The sequence below is a fragment of the Monodon monoceros genome, unplaced genomic scaffold (assembly GCF_005190385.1).
Source record: "Monodon monoceros isolate NGI ecotype Baffin Bay Population unplaced genomic scaffold, NGI_Narwhal_1 Super_Scaffold_20, whole genome shotgun sequence".
Lineage (NCBI taxonomy): Eukaryota > Metazoa > Chordata > Mammalia > Artiodactyla > Monodontidae > Monodon > Monodon monoceros.
Window position 1 is genome coordinate 61,718,764 of NW_021703777.1, and position 27,842 is coordinate 61,746,605.

At 37.3% G+C, this 27,842-nt stretch overlaps 2 protein-coding genes across 2 annotated transcripts in view; one reads left to right on the forward strand and one right to left on the reverse strand.

Annotated features, from left to right (window-relative positions):
• LOC114902565 (multifunctional protein ADE2) overlaps nucleotides 1-5,754 on the reverse strand; it is a 51,106-nt gene extending 45,352 nt beyond the window's left edge. The window contains exons 1-2 of the mRNA XM_029234883.1: nucleotides 5,400-5,754; nucleotides 732-818 (exon numbers count right to left, since the gene is read on the reverse strand). Coding sequence (XP_029090716.1) covers nucleotides 732-818; nucleotides 5,400-5,526 — 214 coding nt within the window. The 5' untranslated portion in view covers nucleotides 5,527-5,754. The remainder of the gene's footprint in view (nucleotides 1-731; nucleotides 819-5,399) is intronic.
• Nucleotides 1-22,341, forward strand: part of PPAT (phosphoribosyl pyrophosphate amidotransferase) — a 36,937-nt gene extending 14,596 nt beyond the window's left edge. The window contains exons 2-11 of the mRNA XM_029234882.1: nucleotides 7,415-7,481; nucleotides 11,649-11,855; nucleotides 12,860-12,972; nucleotides 13,076-13,221; nucleotides 13,750-13,822; nucleotides 14,688-14,839; nucleotides 15,274-15,401; nucleotides 16,364-16,585; nucleotides 17,785-17,905; nucleotides 19,633-22,341. Of these exons, the coding sequence (XP_029090715.1) occupies nucleotides 7,415-7,481; nucleotides 11,649-11,855; nucleotides 12,860-12,972; nucleotides 13,076-13,221; nucleotides 13,750-13,822; nucleotides 14,688-14,839; nucleotides 15,274-15,401; nucleotides 16,364-16,585; nucleotides 17,785-17,905; nucleotides 19,633-19,898 (1,495 nt within the window). The 3' untranslated portion in view covers nucleotides 19,899-22,341. The remainder of the gene's footprint in view (nucleotides 1-7,414; nucleotides 7,482-11,648; nucleotides 11,856-12,859; nucleotides 12,973-13,075; nucleotides 13,222-13,749; nucleotides 13,823-14,687; nucleotides 14,840-15,273; nucleotides 15,402-16,363; nucleotides 16,586-17,784; nucleotides 17,906-19,632) is intronic.
• The last annotated feature ends 5,501 nt before the right edge of the window (nucleotides 22,342-27,842 follow it).

The window sequence follows — 27,842 nt, forward strand, 5'->3', positions numbered from 1 at the left end:
ACTTTAATAACTTTGTATTACATCTCTGGTACAGTTTTGCAACTCGTTTTATGATAATGGCATTACTTGACATTATATTGGTTATTTAACAACCCATTATCTTGTTTTTCTCAGATTTCATGTTTAATAAAAACGTAGTTCGGACCTCAGCATCCATAACATTACTCATTAAAAAACACTATAGTATTTGCTTGAGGTAGGGAGTTGTTTTTATTTTGTGGTGTATTTAATTTCTTTAAGATGCTTTTCAGTATTTTTCCATACTTGGATTAACTTTCAATAAGAATTTAGAAGCAAGAAGGAGATTTATGTTGACTTTTTGGGTGAATAAAATCATCCTTGACTTCATTATGGATTTCATATTATTTACTTTCAAATATAAAATTCTGTTTTTCTTACACCCCAGGAATGCTGAAGTCATATGCTCATTAATATTAAGCACTTACTATGTGTAATTTTGGCCATCAGATTCCTTACTATATTTAAAGAATAAAGATTGGAGGTTTGAAGGCTAATATTTCCAGGCAATTTACATTTTGTTAAGGAAATCATTTGTTTTAGAAATGACTTTTTTTTTGTATAGGTTGGTAAAAAAGAGGGAAACATAAATTAATCTTAAGTGTTTCTACCAGGAAAACTCATCCATTTTCTCAGATTTGAAACCAATCTTACTTTCCAATTTGAAATTGGATCAGTTTCACTATATATTTGGCCCACCATACCATACCTACCTAGTTCCATTGGTCTGACATGAGAAACCAAAAGTAAAGGATTTCCTGGGATGTCTTCCTTGTCTACTGATGTAACTGACATTTTGCCTGGAAAGAGAGAATTCCTTTTAGAAATAAGTACGAAGGAAAATTAAAATTGGATTATAACTGATAATGCTAATAGTTTGAGTTGAATTTGTTCATATTCATGAAGGATTCTAGATTTAGGTTAGATGCTTTTTGTAATAGTGGTATAATATGGTTTAAATATTTATGTCCATAAAGAGAAATCTAATTTCTTCCATCACATTGACATTTTGAACTTCCACTAGAATTGTTTGCTTCTTTTATAAGTTTCTAGAGATGGTTGTAGTTAGTTTTCAAATTAAATTACATCTTTAAAATGAGGTATTTTCTTTTTTTTGTATTTTAGGTGCTTTAACATAGTCGGCCCTTTAAGTGATACTGGTAATGTGAAAGAGAAATCCTGCAATGAGATAATCAGAAAATCTTGTTTTATTGGCATATATCGTCAAATAGCTGAGTTTGTATGTATCTTATGTAACTAGTTGATTGATACATACTAAACTTTCCAGAAATTAATCTAAGTTTTGCTTAAATGGACCAAGGAATGTACCATTTAAAAGAACCATGCCAGCCTTGAAAAATGAAGACATCCCTCCTTGATCTCCTTATATCATTTCCACATGTTTTTCTAATTTTGTTTTACTGAGTAACAGAAATAGCATTTTACATTAGGAGATCAATGTTAGGTATGATTTTGATGGTGTAAACGTTCATTTTAAAATCACTATTCACCGTTATCATTACAAGGCATTCCATTAAAGAATAAGGAAATGAATGCTGTTTATCATCTTAAACATTATACCGGGGATTCTTATATTAAAAACAAACAAGTGTAAAATAAGGGAAGTATCAGTGTTTTCAAATGGCATAATTATATAAATTTAAAACTCAAAAATTGTCAGTTTTAAAATCGTTTCATAATTATTTGAGGCTAAATTGCAGTTAGGGAATGTTTTGGATTTAGTTGGGAATATGGGAAATAAAAATCTGAAGTTACATAAGAATTCTCTTTAGAGAGAAGAACAAAAGATGTTAATATCCCCAGGTAATTTAACAGCTGAGCTTGATGAGAACAGCAAGGAAAGGTAAGGTTTGCTATTCTGTTATCTGCTTTAGGGCCTACTTTTGTTTACTGAAAAGGTCCTGGAGCTGAACATACAGGTGGGGGGAAGAAAAGAAAAGCTCTCTCCCCAACTTCTTCAGGGGATTTCTCTTTTTTTCCCCTTAGGTGGGTCATTCCTAGCATGAATCCCAAAATTGTATGTAGGGGCCCCATGCCATGGAGATTTTAAACTGAAACTCTTAAGTCATTATTCCTAATGCATTTGTATGTAGGAAGAGGAGGGAAAGAGAGTGGAAACTTTCTTTCAGTGAAGGAATATGATTTAGCCGCAGTCGGCCAAAGGTATTCTGAGGTTGAGGATAATTATAATTTCCAGAACATGAAGCGTCTTAGAATTTATATTTGGGTCTTTTGCCAAGGCTCAGTCAGACTACCTGCTGCCTAACAGAAGGGACCAGATCCTCTGTCCTTACCCCTTGCATGAACGAGGTTGATCCCAACAGTAGAAAAGGTACATTCATTTCCTTCCCTTCCTCTTTTTACCCTACACCAATACAAATTCTGCTGCTTCCACCAAAAACACCAGAAGACATTATAAATGAATTAGACCTGGAGAAAGCAGAACTTTCTAAGCCTTAGAAAAGAAACTATGTGACTATATTAAAACTTTCAACTTTTGTGGGTCGCATAAAAATCAGCCAAACTTGTAAGGCCAAAGAGGTCATGCAGATTTTTCGAAGACCTCAATTGACATGAACAGTCAATTTGTAAAACTGAATAAATATGTAGGAAAATGTTCCGCAGCACTAGTAATTAAACAAATGCAAAGTAAAAGTTATTTATTGCATACACTGTTGTACTCGGTTCTTTATTAAATTAGCATACTCCATTATTTATTAAATTAGCAAAGTCTCTCCCCCTTTCAACCTCACTCCGTAATCTTACTTGACAGGGTTCTATAAAAGGGACAGTCTCATTGTTAAATTACAATTCTTTTGGAAAGCAGTTATTTTAGCAATATGTTTCAAAGTAATTATTCCCCCCGCCGAACCAGAAATTGAATTCTGATAGTCTATCCTAAAGTAATAATTTTAATTATGGACAAAAGATAATTGATGGTAGGGAATTCCCTGGCGGTCCAGTGTTTAGGACATGGCGCTCTCACTGCTGGGGCCCAGGTTCAATCCCTGGTCAGGGAACTAAGATCCCGGAAGTCGTGCAGTGTGGCCAAAAAAAAAAGAAAGGTAATCGATTGCAGCATCCGTTATATAAGGGGGCAAAGACCCAAACTCTGGTATATGCACTCAGTTAAATATTATGGGACCATTAAGTAACATTTAACCCTAAATTATGGTCAATTCTGGGTATAATTTAAAGATTATTTTAAACGTAAACAAAATGCTAATTTTTTTGTAATTTTATAATTTAAAAAATTGTATAAAAACAATCAGTGGCATTGTGGAAGATAATGTGAGAAGGGGCTGAAAACTAGGGAGGCCAGTTAAGAGGTTATCCTAATATTCCATGCGATGATGAAGTTCTGGATGGTGGTAATGAAAATGGAGCAGAGAGATAAATTTATGAAACATGTCAGTAGTTTTTTTTTAAGGACTTAGTGACTGACAAAAAATCAAGGTTGTCTCAAACATTTCTATTTAAGTGACCAGAAATACAGTGATAGTAAGGTGGAAGCAATTGTAGGAGGATCAGTTTTGATGGGGGAAGAGAGTTGGTTTTAGAACTGGGTGTTTGACATACCCTAAACATACATGGTTAAGGTGTATTGTGGGCCCTCTGCTTATGAGTGAAATGGGGAGTTTGGAGCCATGCAAGTAGCTGAAAGGGCTAGAAGATCCCATTAAGAAGTGGAGATATTACCATCACATCTTCATTACACCAACCTGTGGTTAAATCAAGGCCTTTCAGAAGCTCAGTGAGTGCTTTACTTATTGTTAATACTTAAAGCATTTAGATGATGCTGAGTGCAGAGTGATAAACTGAATAAAATAATATAATTACTGTTTAACTTGGTAAGACTGCAAAGCTTTCTCAGAATTTGGTTTGGTATTAGAAGTGTAAAGGCAGTAAGTTGAGTGGATTTTTTACCAAAGGATTTTATTATTGAGCTTTAAACACGAAGTTCAGATAACCCAAGTTAACTCAACTGTAATCTCTCATCTTTAACCCCCCTTCTTATTTGGTACCTTTATTACACCACTTACCACTTTCTTTTGGGTTACATTTATTCACAGTTCCCTCCTTTCTGTGGTTACATCCATGAATGCATGTAACTCATTGCTTTGCACACAGTTTACACAGACAGTAGGTATTAAACAGATTTTGAATTGAATTGAACAACTCTGTTCTTAAAAATAGCTACGCTAAGATTTTGGCCATGGGAGAAATCTCATTACTGCCATTGATTTTTCCCAATTTGACTAGTGATACGTTCGGCTTCCACAGTGAGCAAATTCTATGTAAATAGTGTTGGGTTTAACAACACAGCAGCTCAAGAACCTTGTTTTAATAAGGCATATATTACTTTTCAGATATTGTATTTTTTGCAGATTAAAGGTTTGTGGCAACCCTGTGTCAAGCAAGCCTGTTAGCGCCATTTTTCCAACAGCATGCTCGTTTCTGGTCTCTGTGTCGCATTTTGGTAACTCTCAAGATGTTTCAAACTATTTAATTGTATTATGGTGATCTGTGATCAGTGATCTTTGATGTTACTGCTACAACTCACTGAAAGCTAAAATGATGGTTAGCATTTTTTTAGCAATGAAGTATTTTTTAATTAAGGTATATACATTGGTTTTTTTTTTAGACCTAATGCTGTTACACATTTAATAGACTACAGTATAGTGTAAACATACTGTATATGCACTGTGAAACCAAAAAGTTTGTGTGGCTCGCTTTGTTGGGATATTTGCTTTATTGCAGAGGTCTAGAGCTGAACCCACAATATCCCTGAGATATGCCAGTATTTAAATCATTTAATCATAAATCATTTAATCTATCAAATCTGTTTGTCTTACTTACTGTTAAAATGGAGATGTTCTCCCAAACAAGTAATGAAGTTCTTTATCAGTTATTAGTATTTTAGTGCTTTTATTTATAAATTTAGGAAAATGGGAACATAATACAGAGCAGAAAGTTCTATCTTATTTGGAGCTGTGGGAAAACAACAGTTGAGCAATATTTTTTTTTTTTCACGACTCTTATAAAATTAAGACTTAAAATATTTTCAGAACACAATCCATTTTCCAAAAACTGCATCAACATGGGTAAGTTGATGCTAGTTGGCACTAGCAGTTGGTGTCATTTTAACGTGTTTTTTCTGTATTTTACAGGTTTTTTAAATGGTTGGCATTAAACTCGTTTGAAATTAATTTTTACCTTGTGCAAAATAGCATATACATAACAGGTCAGTTATTTTTCTCAACCTTGATATTTCAGGCTATATTTATCATATGGACTCAAGTCTGGTTCTTTTACAGTTTGCTGGGTAAAAACAAAAGAATGGTACTTTTTCTTTTTACCTTCAGTGATCTCTGGGGCTGTACTTTGGCTCAGCGTTGCCAGGCACCTGTCATTTGCATCTTCCTCTGTTAATTGTGTGGCAGGTTCATACTGCAGGATCGCATCCAAATCATGGAAGAACTTCATAGTTTTAGAGCTGTCTCCAGAGTTGTGGGCATATTTAACCGTTCTGTATTCATATTTGAGATTTTTGTACTTTGCCCGGCACTGTTTCCAATCTCTGTATACTCCTAGTGCTTGCAGCCTTTTAGCAATGTAGATAAATATTCCTTTATTTCTCAGTGTTCCATAGAGCTGTTTTCGTATATTTTTTTCTGCCCAGATGCTTAGCAAAGCTTTAACCTCTTCCTCAGTCCAGTGCTTTCCTGCTCCACTCTCCATGTTGAAAGTGACCTGGAAATGATTCACTATTTCTAGCCAAGGTTTTGTTTCCTAGGAAACCAGACGGCTGGTTGTCAATAAGCTCTGAAGAGCTGAAAGGATCTAGTTTAACTGGTTCAAGCTTCCTGAGGGGAGTAACTTGAGAAACTGCCAAATAAGCAGGCTTTGTGATTAAAGAAGCCTGGACCTAAATGATTCCTAATATTATTCATTTCAGCTTTAAAGGAAAAATTACCCTTGAGACAAAAGGGAAAGAAAACTTTTTTTGTGTTTATTTCTAGTTTACTATATGATTGTTGATTTTTTGTTTGTTTGTTTTGGAAATGGTTGGCAGAGGTTCTTTCTGCCCTAAGGTTTATGGCTAACATTTTTATTTCTCCTCTGATATGAATCACTTAGTCTTTGAACATTGGTTACTACAAACCACATCATTTCACTAAATAAATAAATCCTAAGTCACAAATTATTCATTTATATAGGATGTATAGTATTATGCATGTCTGTTTTCAGCATAATAGTTCATAGTATTTAAAGCGTTGGTAATTTGGTAAAATCACTTTAATTTTAACTTCTTAGATTTTTACTTTGCAAGTACATTTAATATTGTAATTTTTCTTGTCATTAAAATGTCTAAACAATTACAATTTTGGAAAAGATCCTTTTTACCAAATAAATCATGTATTAGTTGTTAATGTATACATACATATTATGGTAGAGATTTACTTTTTATTTCTACCCTGATATATATTCTTTGGAACAAAAATTTGTTAATAAACATCTAGTATTTATAGCACTTGTTCAGAACTATTAAAAATTGTTGAGCACTTTGAACCTTTATTGTATCTTTTGAGTTTGTACTCCACTGTGGTGCAGATCCTCTAAGTCTTACGAGTGTGTTACCCTACCTAGCTAGGAAGCCTAGCTTCTGGCTTTCTTTGTATCATCACCTAAAAATACTAATGCAGGAAATGAGATACAGAGTGCCTCATCAGCTTGGGCTTTTTTGAAGTAGCATTTATTTTCTGAAGACAAAAGTGATAGATATTTGACAGAAAAAATTTGATGAGTGCAAAAAGCAAAACAAAACAAAAAAATAAATTTTGTTCATAATTCCAGTACCCACAAGCATTTTACCTGCTATTTTATTTGGAGCTTTTTATTTATATCTACATACTCAACCTTATTTAGAGGTCACATAATACAGAGGTTAGAAGTACAAGTTTTGAAGTCAGATTGTCTGTGTTCTAATCCTGGCCGTGCCACCATTCTCTGTGTGACATTAGACAAGTTACTTCTGTTTCTTTAGTGTTGTCCTTTTCTGTAAAATGTGAATGGTAATCATAGTACCTACTTCAGAGGATTGTTTTCAAAGGCTAACAAATTAGATCATTCGTGTAAATGCTTAGGACAGTGCCTGGCATATTAGTTAGAACTCAGACAGTCTCATCTGCAGCTATTGCTAATCGTTGTCATTGTCATCATCATGAGTGGAAGTGGCACCAGTGCTAGTAGCATTTAATGTGGTGTGAGACTGAGTTCATGGATGTTACTGAGAAAAGTATGTTTCATAAAAGTCATTAAGAAGCTTATCAATGGGGTAAATTTAACAGCTGATACCTTTTTATATTCACAGGGGTCAGGAGAGTGCTGGTATTGTGACCAGTGATGGGAATTCGATACCAACATTCAAAACACACAAGGTATATTTAAGCATTAAAAAATGTTGAGTAGAAAGGTAACAATAGCCCGAAGATAACTAGTATATAGTGGTGAGGGGAGGAACTTTGAATAAAAATAATTTGTAATTAGAAGTATAGTTGACCCTTGAACAATGCAGGTTATGGACGCTGACCTTCGTTCAGTCCAGTATCTGCATATATCTTTTGACTCCCCCAAAACTTAACCACTAATAGCCTACTGTTGACGGGAAACCTTAACTGATAACATAAACAGTTGATTAACACGTATTTTGTATGTCATATGTATTATATACCGTTCTTACAATAAAGTAAGCTAGAGAAAAGAAAATATTATTAAAATCATAAAGGAGAGAAAATACATTTACAGTATAGTACTGCCTTTATCGATACAATAAGCTTATGTTGTCTTTTTACAAGATAAATTCTGTCGGTACCTATGTTAACGTAGTCTTAATACGGAACACTGTAGATGTTATATGTGTTACTAACACTAGACCTCAAAAATGAAAAGATAATGTGAAAAAATTCATATTTATAGGTATAACAATTCATGCACTGGTAACAAAGAAGAAGCAATATGATTGCTTTATGGTTGCCTAGCCTATACACTAATAAATGAATCGTTATAAAATATCACTCACTTTATGCCTATGTAAAGATGGGCTATCCACTTTAATACCGGTCTTCCACATGATGTTGTACACAATGACTACTTAGGCAATGGTGATGGTGGTGACACCAAAATGTCTCATATGGTTTCTGCTGTACAGTTACTAGATTTTCACAAGAAGGCTCTCACACATCCACAACAGGTAAGTTTATTAACTGTACAGTATGTTGATGATTCACTCTTCATTAAGTGGAAGTGAATCATCATAAAGGACTTCAACCTAGTAGTCTTCATTCCTAATGAGTAGGAGGAAGAGGAGGGGTTGGTCTTGCTGTCTCAGGTGTGGAAGAGGTGGGAAGGGGAGGCAGGAGAGGCAGGTACACTGTATGTAACTTGATGGAAATATGTCGTAATTTCTGTCTGACTTTTTGCTTTTTTTATTTCTCCCAGAATGTTTCTATGTGGTACCAATCATTCCACGGTTTGCTTTAGTTTCAGTGCCTGTATCATAGAAGGGTCCATGTTGTAAAAGAAGTCCAAAAAGAGTCTTGAATAATCGGAACCCTACTGCCAGAGTGTCAGTTTGTTTCTGGCACTGCTTCTTCTGTGTCTTATTCCTCATCATCTGGCACTGGTTCGAAAGCACTCATCTCCACCAAGTCATCTTCTGTTAATTCCTCTGGTATAGTGACTGTTACCTCTTGAATTTCTCCAAGATCCCTATCTTCATCTTCATCCCCCACCATTTTTATTTATTTGTATATTTTTATTTATTTATTTATTTATTTTTTACCATATCCACAATCTCTTTCATGATTTCTTTGACTGGTTCTGTCGTAAATCCTGTGAAGTCATGCACAACATCTGGACACAGTTTTCTCCAGCAGGAATTTATTGTTTCAGGCCTGACGGCTTTTCCAGCTTTTCCTATAACAACCGCGGCATCTTCAGTGGTGTAATCCTTCCAGGCTTTCATGATGTTCTTTCTGTTGGGTTTGTCTTCCATGGCGTAGACAGTGCTCTCCATAGAGTACCTTGTGTAATGAGCCTTGAAGGTCCTTATGATCCCCTGATAGGGAGGCTGAATTAGAGATATGTTTGGGGGCAAGCACACCACTTTGACCACTTGGGTCTGACCGTGTTGAACTCATGGGGTTCTGGATGGCAGGGGCGTTGTCCAATATCAAAAGAACTTTAAAAGGCAATCCCTTATTAGCAAGGTACTTCCTGACTTCAGGGATAAAGCATTGATGGAACCAGTCCAGAAAAAGTGTTCTTGTTGTTCAGGCTTCCTTGTTGTACAACCATGTGTTACAAGACTAGCAGCCGGACTTCCCTGGTGGTGCAGTGGTTAAGAATACGCCTGTCAGTGCAGGGGACATGGGTTCAAGCCCTGGTCCAGGAAGATCCCATATGCCACGGAGCAACTAAGCCCATGCACCACAACTACTGAGCCTGCACTCTAGAGCCTGTGAGCCACAACTACTGAGCCGGCGTGCCACAACTACTGAAGCCTGCACACCTAGAGCCTGTGCACTGCAATGAGAAGCCTGCGCAATGCAACAAAGAGTAACCCCTGCTCGCCACAACTAGAGAAAGCCCGTGCGCAGCAACAAAGACCCAATGCAGCCAAAAATAAAATAAATAAATAAATAAATTTATTTAAAAAAAAAAAAAAAGACTAGCAGCTGCTGTTTATCTTTTCCCCTCAAGGCTCGGGGGTTAGCAGCTTTATAGATAAGGGCAGCCCTGATCCTAAACCTGACTGCATTTGCACAAAACAGGAGAGTTAGCTTATCCCTTACTGCGTTAAATCCTGTTGTTTGCATTGCTTCACTTCCTTACTGATAAATGTCCTTTGTGGTATTTTATTTCCCACAATAGGTCACTTTTGCGTTAAAACCTGTTTTATTTTGCGTTAAAAACCTGTTCAGGCAGATATCCTTTGTCCTCAATGATTTTCTTAATGCTGTCTGGGAACTTGCCTGCTGCCCCTTGGTCTGCAGAAGTCACTTCTGTTATCTTGACATTTTTTTAAGCTAAATCTCTTCCTAAAAGTATCCAGCCATCTTTTGCTGGCATTTAATTCTGCAGCTTTAGATCCTTCACCTTCCTTTTGCATTGCCATCATATAATGACTTCACTTTTTCTTGAATCATATTAGATAGGTACGCCTTTCTTATAGCAATCATGCACCCACATAAAAGCTGCATTTTCAATATGAGATAAAAGGGTATTTCACAAAAAGTGCAAGATTTTTGTGCCCGCTGGTATAGCTGCAGCAACGGCTTCACATATTTCCTTTTCTTTTTTTTGCAATGGTCTTTACGCTGGATTCATTTATCTTGAAATGGTGGGGCAGCTGCAGCTGCAGACCTCAATCTGCAGTAGACATCAAGCAATTCAACTTTTTCTTGTAAAGTCGTGACTGCTTCTTGGGAGCACTTTCAGCATCACTAGTGTCACTTTGAATGGGTCCTACGGTGTTACTCAAGGTTTACGGTATTGCAGTAAACACGAAGAAAAATAGGCAGGAACTGGGAGAGGAGACTTTTTACTGCAATAGGCAACTTGAGGTAGAGATGAAGGGCTCACCCGGAGAGGATTAGTGTCACATGGCATTTTAAGTGGGTACTTGCAGCACTTGAGCTCCCTGCAATATTAACAGGAGGTGGCTCCGAAATTATTACAGTATTACAGTACGGACTGCAGTTCATTTTATGCAGTTATGATGTAATACTGCACCTTTATGTTTGTTTACATTTCTCGAAACAGCAAATAGCACAGTTTATGGTTTGTGTTTGTTGTGTGCATAAGTTTTGATAAATGTTAACATTTTATAATACGATTGTGTATATTTTGTGATAGTAAATGATAAAATAGACTAGTATCTAAATATATTTTATTCATGACATACCCATCTTTTTCTTAATTCTTTTCAGTTACTCTAGGCTACACAGTTCATCTGCCAAGTATTTTTAAATTGTTGCAAATCTCCAAAAAAATTTTCTGATATATTTATTGAAAAAAATCCATGAAAAAGTGGACCTGTACAGTCCAAGCCTATATTGTTCAAGGGTCAACCACTTCTATTTGTCATTTCTATTTTTATTTCTCTCCCAGTGATGATTTGCTACACTGACTCAGACAAGTCATTTATTTGAATATTTCAACATGCTTTAATTTAAAATTACAAATAATTTAGTTTATTGTATTTGACAAATGTTAACGCTTAGTACATCTGTTCTTCAGTGTTTTATCAAAAAGTATCTTATAAAACAAGCACTTCAACATTGTGACTACATTAAATACCACTGAATTTTTCACTTTAAAATGGTTAATTTTGTTATGTGAATTTCACCTCAAATATATATTTTAATGCATCACAGTTCTTACAATTAGGTTAGTCCCCCCTCTGTTTTTTAAGATTAGAATTCTGCAGCACAGAGAAATTAAGTGAACTTCATTTTCTAATTTGGGATTGTCTGAGCAAAGGCATATAAAAATGCTACTAGTGTTTTTTTCCCTAAAATGAGCTCTTACTTTGACTTTGCAAGGGAATGGGTCTTGTAAATCACGTCTTTACTGAAGACAATTTGAAGAAATTATATACTTCAAATCTTGGAATTGGACACACGAGGTACGCCACTAAAGGAAACTGTGAATTAGAAAATTGCCAGCCCTTTGTTGTTGAAACACTTCATGGGAAAATAGCTGTGGCGCATAATGGCGAATTGGTAAATGCTGCTCGCTTAAGGAAAAAGGTAAAGTTTTTTTTAATGCATTTTCATGATTGTAATAAATTACTGAAAAGAAGTTATTGAGGAGCTTGGAAAAGGGTATTACCCTATTGTTGCTACCTGTTATCTAACTTCAAAGAACAACTGTATCAGAATTAGCTGGAGTACTTGTTATAATTACAAATTCTAAGAGATTCCCGCCCCCCCCCAGAGTCTGGGGAGGGGCCGGTTGCTGAGTCTGCATTTTAATATGCTCCTAAGGTGATTCTGATGCACTGCTTTGGAGTTGAGATTTGTAAAATTGATTTAAGTATTCCCAGAACTTTGTCCTGCCCTCTTCTTAGCCTCTGCCATTGTCGTTACTATAATACAGTTTTTTAGCTCCGAAATGAAAAAAAATTTTTTTATTCAATTTAAAAAATATGAATTAAAAATTATTTTAAAACTCACTATTTAGAGGTACCACTGGAAGTTCCATTCTAAACAATACCCAGGGCATTATTTTTCGCCTAACCCCTTACCCAGATGCTAGACTTCACCTCTACACATTTCGCTGCATCAGGGGTGATCAGTGGGGATGGATAGCCACCATCGCCACTACCAAAAAACCTGAGTTGAGAGTCTGCACTGCAGTGTGCCACTCTTACAGGAATGTGTCCTTTCTCTCAGGAGTGTCGAGGGCTGAAAAAGTTAGAACCATAATCCCAAACCCTCATGCCTTCTCCGTCCCCCTCCTCCAGCCACCCACTGCAGGTCTACATTCCATCAAACTTAGTTTTCAAAAGCTTTCCTGTATACCTCCTAAAGCACTTTTTTTTTTCCTGTTTGAAAAGATTCAGAGACTTCCCATTGCCTCCAGCAGCGGTTCTCCGTTATTATGTATACATACCTACCATTGGTAGGATGCAGGATCCCGTAACTGAGCATCTACAGGATGCCTGATCTCTTTCTGTGATGGCAGGCTATTGGGTGAGGGGTGAGTTAAAGCTTCCCCTCTAATGACTGCAACTTTTCTCCTTTCCAAATAGCTTCTGCGTCACGGTATTGGTCTGTCAACAAGTTCTGATAGCGAAATGATCACCCAGTTACTGGCGTATACCCCTCCTCAGGAGCAAGATGACACCCCAGACTGGGTGGCAAGGTAATGGTAAAAGTAGGTCGAGTGTGCAGGTCTGGTAATGAGAGCTTGATCTTGCATGTGTTTGTAACTAAAATTATTCATTCAATTATTTAATTGATTCCAGGATTAAAAACTTAATGAAGGAAGCACCCACGGCATACTCTCTGATTATAATGCACAGAGATGTGATTTATGCAGTACGAGATCCTTATGGAAATCGTCCTCTGTGCATTGGTCGTCTTATTCCTGTATCTGATATAAATGATAAAGGTAATGAGCTTCAAAATAAATATAATTTTATAATGCTTTCCCAAGTCATTGTCCTACTATTGGCACACCCTGAAATCTGTAGGTATAAGGAGCTTATTGAGTAAAAGCTAGGTAAAAAGGAAAAAAATGACACTTAGTTTTCAAAGTACATTTCCTTGAGTATTTCTGAGCTGAGCCATTTTTAATATATTTAGTGGACGTTCCTGTTTTGTCCTGTCTGAGTGGCCTATTCATATCCTTTGCCCAGCTTTTTCATTTGTGCAGTATGATTTCAGCGATTTTCTTTTTGATTTATCAGATGTCTTATTCAAGCCATGAAACCATATTGTTTGAAGGAATCTTGGGATTATTAATTTTATCTTTGGTTCTAGTCAAATGAGGAACCATATGCTCTTGAAGTCATAGTAATGGATATTCTGTGAGCTCTTTTGCTTATCTGTTTGGTGTTTAGCTGTTCTCTTGAAATATGTAGCCTCTTTTAAAATTTCTTGAATTCAGTAACTGAATCGATTGTCTTGTGATTTACAGAAAAAAAATCTTCAGAAACAGAAGGATGGGTGGTGTCTTCAGAATCTTGTAGCTTTTTATCTATTGGTGCAAGGTAAGTTTTATCTCACTCAGCACATCAACTTTTTCCACGTGGATAAAAAAATTTTTTTTTTTCTGATGTCTGCAAGAATACATGTTTATAAATGCAGTTCCTTTTGTGCATTGTGCTCAGCAGTTGCACTGACATTAATGTCCCAATAATACCTTCTAATCCTGGAACTGGCATCCTGTTTTCAAAATACCATGAGACTTATTTTAGAAAGGAAGAATCTCCTCAACAAGTAATAGTTATGAGCAAAAAATTTAAGCCAGGATAAAAATGTTCTCTTTAGACGTCATGCTTTTAAAAATCAATAAAATATAGGGCTTTTAATTTTTTTAATTCTAAATTTGAATTTAGGGGTAACAGATTTATGGAAATTACTGCTGGAGGAATACTGCTTTTCTTTTTTAAGATTTATTTATTTATTTGTCTTTATTTTTGGCTGTGTGTGGGCTTTCTCTGGTTGCAGCGAGCAGGGGCTACTCTTCGTTGCAGTGTGCGGGCTTCTCATTGTCATGGCTTGTCTTGTCGGGGAGCACGGGCTCTAGGTGCGGGCTTCAGTAGTTGTGGCTCACGGGCTCTAGAGCACAGGCTCAGTAGTTGTGGCGCACGGGCTTAGTTGCTTCGCGGCATGTGGGATCTTCCCGGGCCAGGGATCAAACCCGTGTCCCCTGCATTGGCAGGCGGATTCTTAACCACAGCGCCACCAGGGAAGCCCAGGAATACTACTTTTTAATTTTTTAAGCCAATAGACTTTATTTTAAATTGAGCCATTTTTCCTTTATAAGGGAAGGGACTCTGTGTGCTTTATAACAGATAATTTGCCTTAATTTGACTGGTTTATTTTTAGTCTTCTTTAATATTGTTTCCCAAGATATTACCGTGAAATCTTGCCTGGAGAAATTGTGGAAATATCCAGACATAATATCCAAACTCTTGATATTATACCAAGGTCTGAAGGAAACCCAATGGCTTTCTGTATCTTTGAATATGTTTATTTTGCAAGACCAGATAGTATATTTGAAGGTAAGTAAAGTATCTCTAACTATTGATATAAATCTATTATTTACCTCATTGAAACATGACAATTCTTGGGCCCAAAGGCTTACCTGGTTCTTTGAAGGCACATAGTTATATGTCGTGAATTTTGGGACTGAGCTTACAAGTCATAAAAGATCACAGTTTTTCCTTTTCATCTGACTCTTGGATTTTGTTTTCCTTTTAGGAGTAAGGATTATGATTTTCAGATATGTATTAAGGTTAATTCTCTTTTTAAAGAGTGAATTCCCCCAGTTTATGTGTTTCCACTTTAGATTAATTAATTTATTTTTGGCTGTGTTGAGTCTTCGTTGCTGCACGCTCAATTCTGTGGAGTTCTAACAAGCTAGTTTCTTAGAATAGTGATATGCTGTGCTATATTATACTAAGTAAACATTTGTTTCCTTTTCCAAACATTCCAGACCAAATGGTTTACACAGTAAGATACCGTTGTGGTCTGCAGCTGGCAATTGAAGCCCCTGTGGATGCGGATTTAGTTAGCACTGTCCCGGAATCTGCTACGCCTGCTGCCCTTGGTTACGCAGCAAAGGTATTTTCTCTTAATTAACACACAGTGAATTGCTCATTTCGCACTGAGATTAGAAGTCCATGTATATAAAGAGAAACTCATCAATTTACTGTAAGGAAAAAGAAAGTGTTGGTTCTTTTGCAAGAGTTACTTATTTTCCAGCCTTTTCATTCAGTGGCACTATTTTTTAATGGGTCCACAAAAAGTTTACCCAAAGACTAGGAAAACGATCCCCTTCATTTAAAAAAAATAATATCATGACTATATGTAGAATTTAGTGGTAATGTTTGCTTATTATTAAGTACCTTCACAAACCACTGGTGTATTTATTCCCTACTGAGTGTGGGTGATAATAAAGTTGTTTATGTTAATTTTGTATAATGTTCTTAGTACTATGCTTAATTTCATTTTTCATAACCAGGTAGGATATGTAATTATAGTGATCCTGGTGTATAATACCCAACATTCACTATGTTGGAAAGTTTAGTTTGTGAATTTTTAAAAGAAATAATATGCATACATTTTAGAGAAGTATTACCTTGTTAGATGGATAAGTCACCTCCTGTCCCTCAGAAAATATCTCCTTAGCCTACCGGTTTTAATTCATTTCCTGCTGACAATTTTTAAATATGTGAATTTTTCTGACAGTGATTTATTCTTTGTCATGTGTTCACATTCTTGGTGTTCTTTTCCAAGATAGAGAAATAATATGTGTTTAAGAAAGAAGCATTACAAATTCTAGCAAAATGAGTTGTTTTTCCTACTAAGTAGAGGACTTTCAATAATTTTTCTTTTTGCCTTTTCTTCCCTACAGTTTAAATAGTGAAGGAAAATTATAATCTGATGGTGGAGAGCTCAGAATAACAACCACATTTAAAATTTTTTACGTAGATGTTATAACAGAAACATGACCTAGAGAAAACAGAACCCTAGAGTTCTCTGTATATGTGCTGCTCATTGTACTTTTATTCCTTCTCTGTCAGTGTGAGCTTCCGTATGTGGAGGTGCTATGTAAAAACCGGTATGTAGGAAGAACATTCATTCAGCCAAACATGAGGTTAAGACAACTTGGTGTTGCGAAAAAATTTGGAGTATTGTCGGACAACTTTAAAGGCAAAAGAATTGTTCTTGTAGATGATTCAATTGTGAGAGGCAATACCATTTCACCCATAATCAAATTGCTCAAAGAATCTGGTGCAAAAGAGGTAAGTAATATTAAAACACCTATCCTAAAGCACCAATAATTACAATATGATAGTCATGAAAATTTTATGTTAAAAGTTTTATAAACCTAATTTTAAAACTAACAAACCACAAAATAGAATACTTTTAAATTTGTAGAGTATTGATTACTTTTTCTTTTTGAAGATATGGAAGCAATCCTAGTGTAATAAATTTGACACATTAGGTTATATTTTCAAATCTCAAAGCTTATTCTAACTAAATAGTTCAGTAATTCGAATTACTGAAGTGAGATGTCATTTACAGTTAATAGTTGATCAGATTTAGAAATAAAATCTATTGTGGAGAAAATGGTATAGAAAGCAGTATGACAGTCTATTTAGAAAGCATTACAATAGTAAAAAAGAATAGACACAAATAAACAAACAAAAGAACTGGAAATAGCTCATATATCTACCAGCAGGAAATAATTTAGTAAATCGATACATCAGTATGATGAAATACGATGCAACCATTAAAAACTATAATTATGAAGACTGCAAAACACGGGAAAATCTTTGCTGTTACAAGAAAGGTAAAAAGTAAATGTAGACACTGATTACAGCTGTGTAAATGTTCCTGACAAAAGGCAGAAAATAATGATAGATAAAAAAACAGACAAACACAGCTCTTTGTAGTAGTAGTAAGGTTTTTATTATATCCTGGTAGATGTTATTTTTCTTTTTAAAAAGGTTAAATAAGAGGTAGGCAAAAGTGTCATTCAAGTGTTAGAGGAAAAAATGAAGATGGTCCTAGGAATATAATAAATGAGAAATGACAGATCAGAAGAAAGAAATGTCCTTGTTAGTGGGTGACAGAAGGAAACAATGGGCATCTCTGTAAAAAGAACCCTTTACAAGTGGCTAACATTTTGAAATTCTTGTTCAGGACACTTTGGAGTCTAGGACAGGGCTGCTCAAGTAGGATTCTTGGTAATGAATTAATTCTAAAAGTAGAATTACTTTTAGAACACTGGAGTTCTATATGTATATCACATGATTTTATAGGATTCTTTTCCACCTATTATAGTGAAAGAAATTTTTTAGTATGCTTTATTACCTGTATGTTGTTAAAGTATTCTGTAAAACAATTTTATGTTGTATTTGTCAATGACAGAATTTTGCATAATTGTTCTTACAGTGAATGTCAAACTAATGAATGTGTGAAACGATTTCTTTCCAAGGTACACATTCGCGTAGCTTCACCACCAATTAGATATCCATGCTTCATGGGAATAAACATACCAACAAAAGAAGAGCTTATTGCCAATAAACCAGAATTTGAGCATATCTCAGATCATCTAGGTAGGTATTACAATTTCTATAAACTTTTATCTTTATTCATTTATTAACAGAAAATCCAAGCTTGTCAATCTTTACACTTTTAATAATAAATAGTGTTCAGTATTTATTGAAAGTAAATGTTGTATGTGTTGAACAGATGAATAGTGATATGTGTGGACACCATAGTGAGTGCTGTGATGAAGAGCTAGGCTAAGGTGAGATCAGAGAAGAAGGAAGAAAGGCTTTCCTAGTAGAGAAAACTGCTAATCAGTTAAAGCCTCCCAAAGGTCAGATCAGAAGAAAAACAAAAGTAATTTCACCACAGATTCTAATAGAATAATTTGGATGTGAGTACAAATCAAAAAGTGAAAAGCTTATGTAGGCTTATCTTTAATAATGAGGTCAGAAGTCTTGGAGATGGAGGTTATCCTTGATAAGACATTTGCCTTTCAAATTCAGGTGAGGTATAATCTATAAATATCACATACATGTTCATCCATGTATGGTACCTCCACACTGATTGTTTACAGCTGCTGTTTCTCTTGACTGGTCATACCTGTACCTTACCAGTTAAATTTTTTTTGTAAATTTATTTATATTTTATTTTTGGCTGCGTTGGGTCTTCGTTGCTGTGTGCGGGCTCTTCTCTAGCTGTGGCAAGCAGGGGCTACTCTTCGTTGCGGTGTGCGGGCTTCTCATTGCGGTGCCTTCTCTTGTCGCAGAGCACGGGCTCTAGGCGCACGGGCTTCAGTAGTTGTGGCGCACGAGCTTAGTTGCTCCGCGGCATGTGGGATCTTCCCGGACCAGGGCTTGAACCCGTGTCCCCTGCATTGGCAGGCAGATTCTTAACCACTGTGCCACCAGGGAAGTCCCCAGTTAAATTTTTTTTTTTTTTTTTTTTTTTTTGCGGTACGCGGGCCTCTCACTGTTGTGGCCTCTCCCGTTGTGGAGCACAGGCGCCGGACGTGCAGGCTCAGCCGCCATGGCTCACGGGCCCAGCCGCTCCACGGCATGCGGGATCCTCGCGGACCGGGGCACGAACCCGTGTCCCCTGCATCGGCAGGCGGACTCTCAACCGCTGCGCCACCAGGGAAGCCCCCCAATTAAATATTTTGAATGTCAGCCAACTGATATATTGTGAGCACTCACTCTTTGCCAGGAACATATCTATATTATCATAATAACATCACAAAACTGATACAATTAGGCAATATTTCCCTTATCTGATAGCTGAAAAAAAAAGTCTTAGGAAAAGTAAGTGACCTTGAGCTTAAATTTGAAGTCTTTCGGACTTCAAGATCTGTTATTCAAGAAAATGACTCCTAAAGCCTTCTGAAGCCATTCTAGACTTAAATCCTCCACTGCTATTTTAAATTGTTATCCCTTACATTGCAATTTAAAATTAAAAAAACATAATAAAGGCCCTGAGTTTTACTGATTCTCCAGCCACCACCACCCCCGCCTTTTTTTTTTTAAGAGAGGCTAATGGAGAAAATTCCCTGGTGGTCCAGTGGTTAGGACTTCAGCTCCAGGGTTCAGTCCCTGGTCAGGGAACTAAGATCCCACAAGCCACGCAGGCAAAAAATAAATAAATAAATTTTAAAAAATTAAAAAAAAAAAGAGATAGGGGCTAAAGGAGAAATTTTTATTTTGGCTTATGTTTTTCTGTTTGTAACTATTCTCTGTTAAGGCAATTCTTCCTTTCCAAAGGAAGTCTCATGACCTTTTTCCCTGTCTTTCCCCCGCAGGAGCAAACAGTGTTGTGTATCTGTCAGTAGAAGGACTGGTTGCATCTGTACAAGAAGGGATAACATTTAAAAAACAGAAAGTGAAAAGGCAAGATATTATGGTTCAAGAAAATGGGAATGGTCTGGAATGTTTTGAAAAGAACGGTCATTGTACAAAGGAAGATGTTATGGTTCAAGAAAATGGGAATGGTCTGGAATGTTTTGAAAAGAACGATCATTGTACAGCTTGTCTGACTGGAAAATACCCTGTGGAACTGGAATGGTAGCTGCTAGGGGCAGACACGATGTTTCAAAACACAAAGTTAGTGGAGAAGTTATAGTGGTTACACCTCCATTTACTGTTACTCAGTACAGTGTGAAATGCCACATGCTTGTGTTATAAGTTTTGAGATTTTTCTCTGAAAAGGGTACCAAAGTGCTATGATTTCTTTAGTAATCCTAGATAAATATTTTGGTATTATCTAGGAACTTGGATGATCCTTTCAGTTTTATTTAGTAGTTTAGTACTTTTATTTTTAGAAATCGTATACATTGAACTTCAGATCATCAACAGTAATGCAACGAATCGGTAAATTTCTGTTCAAGAGAGGATTGCCAGGTACTCTACTCTCCCGCAGGTTCTTAGAGAATTTTGTGGAATGTTTGAGAGTTATGGAAATTCAGTTATGGAATATTTTCATAATTGAACCTTGCTAATTACATATAAAACAACAATATGTGGTATTCTTTTTTTTCGCTCAAGCATTGGCTAGCCTTTTTCACCTGGTCAGAGAAGGCAGGTGGTCAGTGGCATTTGCCAGGTCCATGCTTTAAAGAGTTTGCAAGAGGTTAGACTAAGGTGTTGTGGTGCAAACAGGACATGTGAGTTAAGTATAACATTTCATGCAAACCTTGAATCCATTATACCCCAAAGTTACCTAGCATCAAGAGTTCTCTTTAAAAAAAACAAAAAACAGAAGAAACACCTTTTTGTGCCTCACTTTCCCCACCTGTGCAATGAGGTGCTTATATTACTAAATTAAATAACTTGCAGCAGTTATTTTGGTGGTTAGAGCCATTATTCCACCCCTCAGTTTTAAGACAGTGCATGATTATTAGCTTTTGAAATGTTGGCCGTTGGTCTGCAATTGAGATTTCAAGAGGGAGACATACAGCAGTAATTTGCAACCTATCTTTGAGATGCTCTGAGAATGACTGTAAAAACATGGCTGTGCAAAATATTTTCCTACATTTGACTAGAAAGTATGATCCATACCACTTAGTGCCCTTATAGTAGAAGCCCAGCAAGTAACCTGGTACATTTGAAGTAAAAAATAATTTTTTAGATTCTAACAAACCTTTTATCGTTAATTTGATTATATGCTTTTTTAATGAAGTGCTTGATCACTTGCAAATATACTGTGTATGCAATGAGATGATCAAGTAGAAACATTGTAGGGGCCAATTTTATGGAACAAGGAGACAACAACTTTTTTCAGTTAGCATGCTCATCTAATTCTGAGCATCAACGTATCACTTTTTCTACTTTGTTTTATTGGGATCTAATGAACTAGATTTTTTTAAAAGGTTTTTGTTTGTTTGTTTTTTAACATCTGAGATTTAAAACTTTAAAATGACTTGCCCTCAACCCTTGTTTATGTAAGATTTTGAAAACATAAAAGTGTTTGTTTCTGTGTTATTACCATGCTTTGGTGTACATAGTGTCCAAATCCACCTAGAATTGTAATATTTATTAATAACCATAATCTTTTGTCTTCATTTGGTATTTAGTCTCATGTGTTGTATCATGGCAGGCCAAGAGAAAATGTTGACAGCTCTTTAAGCCCATGTGCAGCGGGCAGCAGTGGGTCAGATAACCCTGTGGTGGTACCACAAGCAAACTGGCATCTGAATAAAGCCCTGGGACCATTTGTGTGTATAGCCTCTTGCCTTAAATGTATTCCTCATGGCAGCATATGGAGGAGGCAAGACCTTATGGGTCAGTTTTGAACCAGCCTTACTTTGATTTTTTTAAAAACAAGAGACTCAGGGAAAGTACTAAACCAAAATCTCTGATATAACTGTTGTGTTTTCCATAGTTTTTATTTTGTTTTATTGAGATGCTTTTATAAAGGAAAATGGTACTGTGACAGTTTGGTAATTCTACAGATTTCTTACTCTTTCTCCATCATGGCCTTTTATTTCACAAGTTCCTGAAGCGTGAATTACAATTTTATACCAGTGTAATCTCAAATGTTGTTTAACTGCTTCAAATTTTTATAGGTATTGTAAACTGCAGAGCAAATGAGAAATGTGCTTTCACAGGATCTATATTGTGAACTAAACTAAACCTACTTTTTGTGACTTCCTTGTGATGCGTTGGTGACAAATACATGTAATGAGTACATTGAAATATGTGTGTGTACTTTTTCTAAATAGTGACTTTCAGGTACTGCATTATAGTGAACAGCACAAGTGACAGTCACATCCAGGATCCATTCTTGGCGCCAGCTAGTCATATCTTATTTCTCTGGTTCAGGCATTTCAGTAAATAGACCATCTCTTATGAACCAGGCAAAACTGCTGGCTGAGTAGGAGGGACAAATAAAGTAAATAGAAATGCAGTGCTAAGTAAGTGCTATGTTAGTGCCAAGTTCTGTGGAGACACTAGCAAGAATAGGGAAGGTGTCACAGAAGAGGAGGCTTAGATTCCCAAACTGCGTGTGTGTGTTGGGGAGGAGTACTTTTAAAAATAAAAATAAAGTAGGTACATGAATAAACTGTGGTACATCCAGACAATGGAATATTATTCAGTCTGAGAAGAAATGAGCTGTCAAGCCATGAAAAGATGTGGAGGGAACTTAAATGGATATTACTAAGTGAAAGAAGCCTATCTGAAAAGAGTACATACTGTATGATTCCAACTATATGACAATCTGGTAAAGGCAAAACTATGGAGAGAATAGAAAAGATCAGTGGTGGGCTTGCCTGGTGGCGCAGTGCTTGAGAGTGGTTGAGAGTCTGCCTGCTGATGCAGGGGACACGGGTTCGTGCCCCGGTCCGGGAAGATCCCACATGCCGCGGAGCCTGCGCGTCCGGAGCCTGTGCTCCGCAACGGGAGAGGCCACGGCAGTGAGAGGCCCGCGTACCGCAAAAAAAAAAAAAAAACAAAAAAACAAAACATCAGTGGTTGCCAGGAGCTGGTGGGGAGAAGGATGAATGGGTGAAGCACAGGGGATTTTTAGGATAGTGAACATATTTTGTATGTTACTATGATGGTGGATACATGTCATTATATATTTGTCCAAATCTGTAGAATGTATGACACCAAGAATGAACCCTAATGTAAACTATAAATTTTGGGTGATAATGATGTGTCAGTGTAATGATCACCTGTAACAAATGGACTACTTCCGGGGGAGGGGGGATATTAATAACGGGGAGATTATTTTATGTGGGGGTAGGGGGCATATGGGAACTCTGTACCTGCTGCTCAATTTTGCTATGAACCTAAAACTACTTTAAAAAACAGTCTGTTTAAAAATAAAGATACCAGGGTCCTACCTCTAAAGAAACCTATCAAAATAATACATGCATATAGTTAAAAATGAAGAAAATAAAGAGGTCACTGCCCTCTCCAGTCCTCTGTAGTGCATCCACATTTAAATATTTTTTCTGTTGTTAATCTCTATGTTTTAAACAATTAGCTCATACTATTTACTTCTTACTGTACCAACTTTAGATATTATCTCTATTTCTTCCCTGGAATCTAGCAAAGTTTGCTCTGACAGGTAGACTTAAGTTCATCATATTAATATGATTAACTCAAGTACTTGAGTTTCTGATGCCTTTCTTAGGGTTTCAAGTAGGGTGTAGTCAACTCCTCTAAGGAAAATTGCCTTCATGTTTCATAAAGAGGTCAAAAAGAAAATCCAGCCCTCTCAGAAAAAAACTGCTCACTCAGACATTTTAGAGAAAACTGCAAAAAATGCCATGTAAATTTATGTTTTTGTGTTTAGAAATTGTCTTCTCATGTAGCTGAGAATTTGTTGGATGGCAGGAACCAATGCTTTTAACCTTTTTAGAATTTCTTTTTTTTTTTAACATCTTTATTGGAGTATAATTGCTTTACAATGGTGTGTTAATTTCTGCTTTATAACAAAGTGAATCAGAATTTCTCACTGCACTATGACAAGCAGAAAATGATTACACAACGGAGACGCAAGTGGGTGCTTGCACTCTACCTCAATCATTGAAGATTGCTTGTTTGGCTCCACTGATGGTATGTTAGATGTGATGGTTAATTTTATGTTTCAGTTTGGCTAGGCTTTGGTGCCACATTGTTCAAACACCAGTCTAGACGTTGCCTGGAAGGTATTTTTTTTTACCTGAGATGAACGTGTAAATCAGTAGGCTGTGAGTAAAGCAGATTACCCTCCGTAATGTGGGTGTGCCTCATCCAGTCAGTTGAAGGCCTTAAGAGTAAAGACTGAGGTTTCCAGACGAAGATAGAATTCTCAAGACCGCACCCTCGAAACCCTACCAGAGTCTCCAACCTGTTTCAAGGCTGCAACATCAATTTTTTTTTTTTTTTTTTTTTTGGCCACGGCATGCAGGATCTTAGTTCCCCAACCAGGTATCGAACCCACGTCCTCTGCAGTGGCAGCGCAGAATCCTAACCACTGGACCGCTAGGGAATTCCCTCTAGAGAACTTGAACGGGCTCACTCTTGCAAAGAGCCTAACTTCCCTCATCCCTCCGTTCTTTCACAATCACCTGACAAAAATGCCAAACCTGAATGAACCCATGGGCAGCTGAGCTCCCTTAGAGTAAATCACACACTCCTGTCCCAATTGTGATGTGGGCTACAGTGCTACCAGAGCACATAACAGGGACCTAACCTTGTCTTGGGGTAGGGTCAAAGGTTTTCAATTTTTTTTGTTGTTGTTGTTTAGAAATTTTTTAAGCGTTTTTTATTTTTTTAATTTATTTATTTTGGCCGTGCTGCGTGGCATGCGGGACCTTCCCCGACCAAAGATCGAACCCGTGCCCCTTGCAGTAGAAACGCAGAGCCTTAACCACAGGACCTCCAGGGAAGTCCCTCAAAATTATTTTTGAAATAATTTTTATTTTCAAAAGAAACAATGACATTGACAACTGAGAGATGAGTTGGGAAGTAGCTGAAGAGAAGCAGTGAAATGGGAATGTACCAATAGATGTGCAAAGGATCAGCAAGGTACTGGGGCAGGCATTTGATACTTGTTGGGAATTGGAATGATGTAGTAAATAGATGGGGAACAGTAAAAAGATAGTTCAGGAAACAGGTGCAAAACACATGAATCTCTGCTGTCAAGAAGGGATTAAATGAAGACAGACTTGGAAATAATGCAGCTGTTACAGGTTCTATGAGAAGTGTAAGTCACCGTTTGGGAAGGCTTGTACCCTGTTTAAAATCTAATGAGCCAGTTTGTTACTGTTTCGTGGTAGCGGACATGAGATTCCTGGGTCAAAGAGAACTTCATTACTCATGGCAAAAGCAGTATCCAGAGCTTCATGTCTGTCAATTCTCCATGCCTCCTAAGTCCCCCTCGGGTAACTAAGATAGACAGAGATGGATGTCTGCACACACAGTGGGTTGCATTACAGGAAAGGAATACTAAGTTTGGGGGGATTCATTCCTTTTACAGTAAGTGGAAGAAAGCTTGCTGCTTGGGGAAGACATTACCTCAGCTCTGAAGATTGATCACCCCGAACAACCCTGAAAAATGACCTGGATAAAGAGCAGTCAGTACTTTGCATTCTTTGCGTACCCAGTAAAAATTTGCGGGGACACTCGGGGCCCATGGCAAATTGCTCTTCCCAGCAGTATGCTAGGTTTATGGGATGGGGGTTGGAGGAGGATGGGTAAATTCTCATACAAGGCTTGAAGAAAGGCATTGAGGAGGTGATGTTAGAACTGTTTTCATAAGAGGAATAAATGTTGATCAAGCAGGTGTGGGGAGGGAAAGGGTTTTTCAGCCTGTGACTCAGCCAAAGCACAGGTGTGGAAACTTGATAAGGGTTTGGTAGGCTCAGAAGACTTACTAGGGTCTTATTATAGCTGGATCTTACAGTACCAGGTGCGGGGAATGTGGAGCATGGGGTGAGGAAGCAGTAGCCAACTGTGAGGGATTAGGCTAGAAAGATAACGAACTATCTTGTATACCTTGCTAGAGTCTGAATGTCATGCAGGCAATGAGAGGCCACTGAAGCTTCTTAAGCAGGAGAATGCTGTTACTGCTCTGGTGTATGTTTTAGAATGATCACTCTAGATTACCAGGTAAAAATGAACATAGTCTTCTACATTTGCTCCCTCTTAGACCCCCTGAAAACGACAGTGAAGGGATTTTTAGAGTCACAAACTCTCAAGGATAGAGCGAAAGAGATAACAGAAACAAAATTTTAAAATCAAAAGCAAAGGGCTCGGAATTCCTGGGCGGTCCAGTGGTTAGGACTCTGCGCTTCTACTGCAGGGGGCATGGGTTCAATCCCTGATTGGGGAACTAAGATCCCGCATGCCGCATGGCGCGGCCAATAAATAAATAAATAAACTCATTTATTTTTTTAAAAAAGCAAAAAAGCAAAGGGCTCGGCTGATTTGGAAAAGCTAGACTAAACCAGCAGTGAGCAAAGCCAATAAGCAATCCTATTTACATCATAGAGCACCCTTAAAAACGGAGAAACTGGCGTTTGGAAGCAGGGGTAAAGATGGTAACTAAAAGGATTGGAAGTTCACTTAGGAATGAGTTATACCCTTATGCTACCTCCTATCACCCTTAAGCTTAACTCTGAAGGCCGTTTTGTTTGGGAGAGAGTAAAACAGAGGGTCTTTGGAGGACATCAGGCACCTGGAATAGAATTAAGTGAAAAATTTTATACTGAATTCTGAGACCCTCCTCCCACCCCTGCAGCCCTTTTCTCTCACTTGATTTTCAAAAAACTTGCTCCACGGATTCAGAGCTTCCAATCAGCTTTTAAATGCCCACTTTTAAATATGATCAGATAATCAATGATTATTACCAGACACCCGTGGAAGCTTCTAACATGAAAGAATCCAAAACCAACAGAAGAAATAGAGACTGCAAGGGGGGAAAAAAACTAAAAAAAGCTATCATTAATATCAGAATTGAAAAATGATATCTTCAATAATGAAACAGACATTACCTGGCAGTAGTTCAGAGTCTACTGTAGCCAAGCAAGACTGGAAGGGCTTTAGGGAAACACTGACCAAGAAGACCTGAACTAAGATAGCAGTAGTGGAGATGACGATGTTATCACTTAAAGAATGCAGATGGGGGGCAGGGGAGGAATGCAGATTGCAGGCCCCTCCATCACTAGAAAATGAATTCAGAGCCTCTTGGGATGGAGATCCAGGAATCTGGAATCTGTGTTGTTTAACATTACCACAAGCGATTCTGATATAGACAGCTTGGCATTGGTCTAGAGATTGGGGAGAAGAGGTCGTAGGATCTAATTGCATACAGGAGGGTAAAAAAGAAGTTGGGTGGGAGTGGATATCTAGGGTTTCTTTACTGTCTCACTGGGTGGATAATGGTGTCATTTCCAAATATAGAAACAAAGAGACACCTTTGAGTGGCCCCTCCCCAAATAAAAGACCGATAGTACAACCTGGTGAAAGTCTCAAGGGCAAGTGGAGGTATCTCTTGCTTGGATTACTGCTACAGTTCCTTGCCACCAACGCCTAAGGACACGAAAGCATCCTATGCCTTTTCATGTATCGTTTATTGATGCCCGGCTGCCTCCTCAGTCCTTCCCCTAGCCAAAACAAAACCAAAACCCTGATTACTTTGTAACTGAGCAAGGGATCCTGCGTGCCGGGTGCAGAAAGCCAAACCCTTTGACAGCAGGTGTTTGCAGCAAAGTACGGGTTTATTTGCAGGGTGCCAAGCAAGGAAGTGGGAGATAGATCTCAGATCCACCCCATCTTGGTCTTTGAGTTAGGGACGTTTTAAAGGGGAAGAACAAAGAAACTGGGGTTAATCACAGTCTTCTTACATTTCTTAATCATGGTTTTGTGAGTCAGGTTGTCTCCAGTTTATGATTCTGGCCAGGTGATACAGGTCTGTGAGCTCATCTTGCCTTGGAGAAACATCCTGAGTTTGTATGTTAATGATGATGCATATATCTACAACAGCAATTTTAGTACATTAACGATGTTATCAACAACAGCA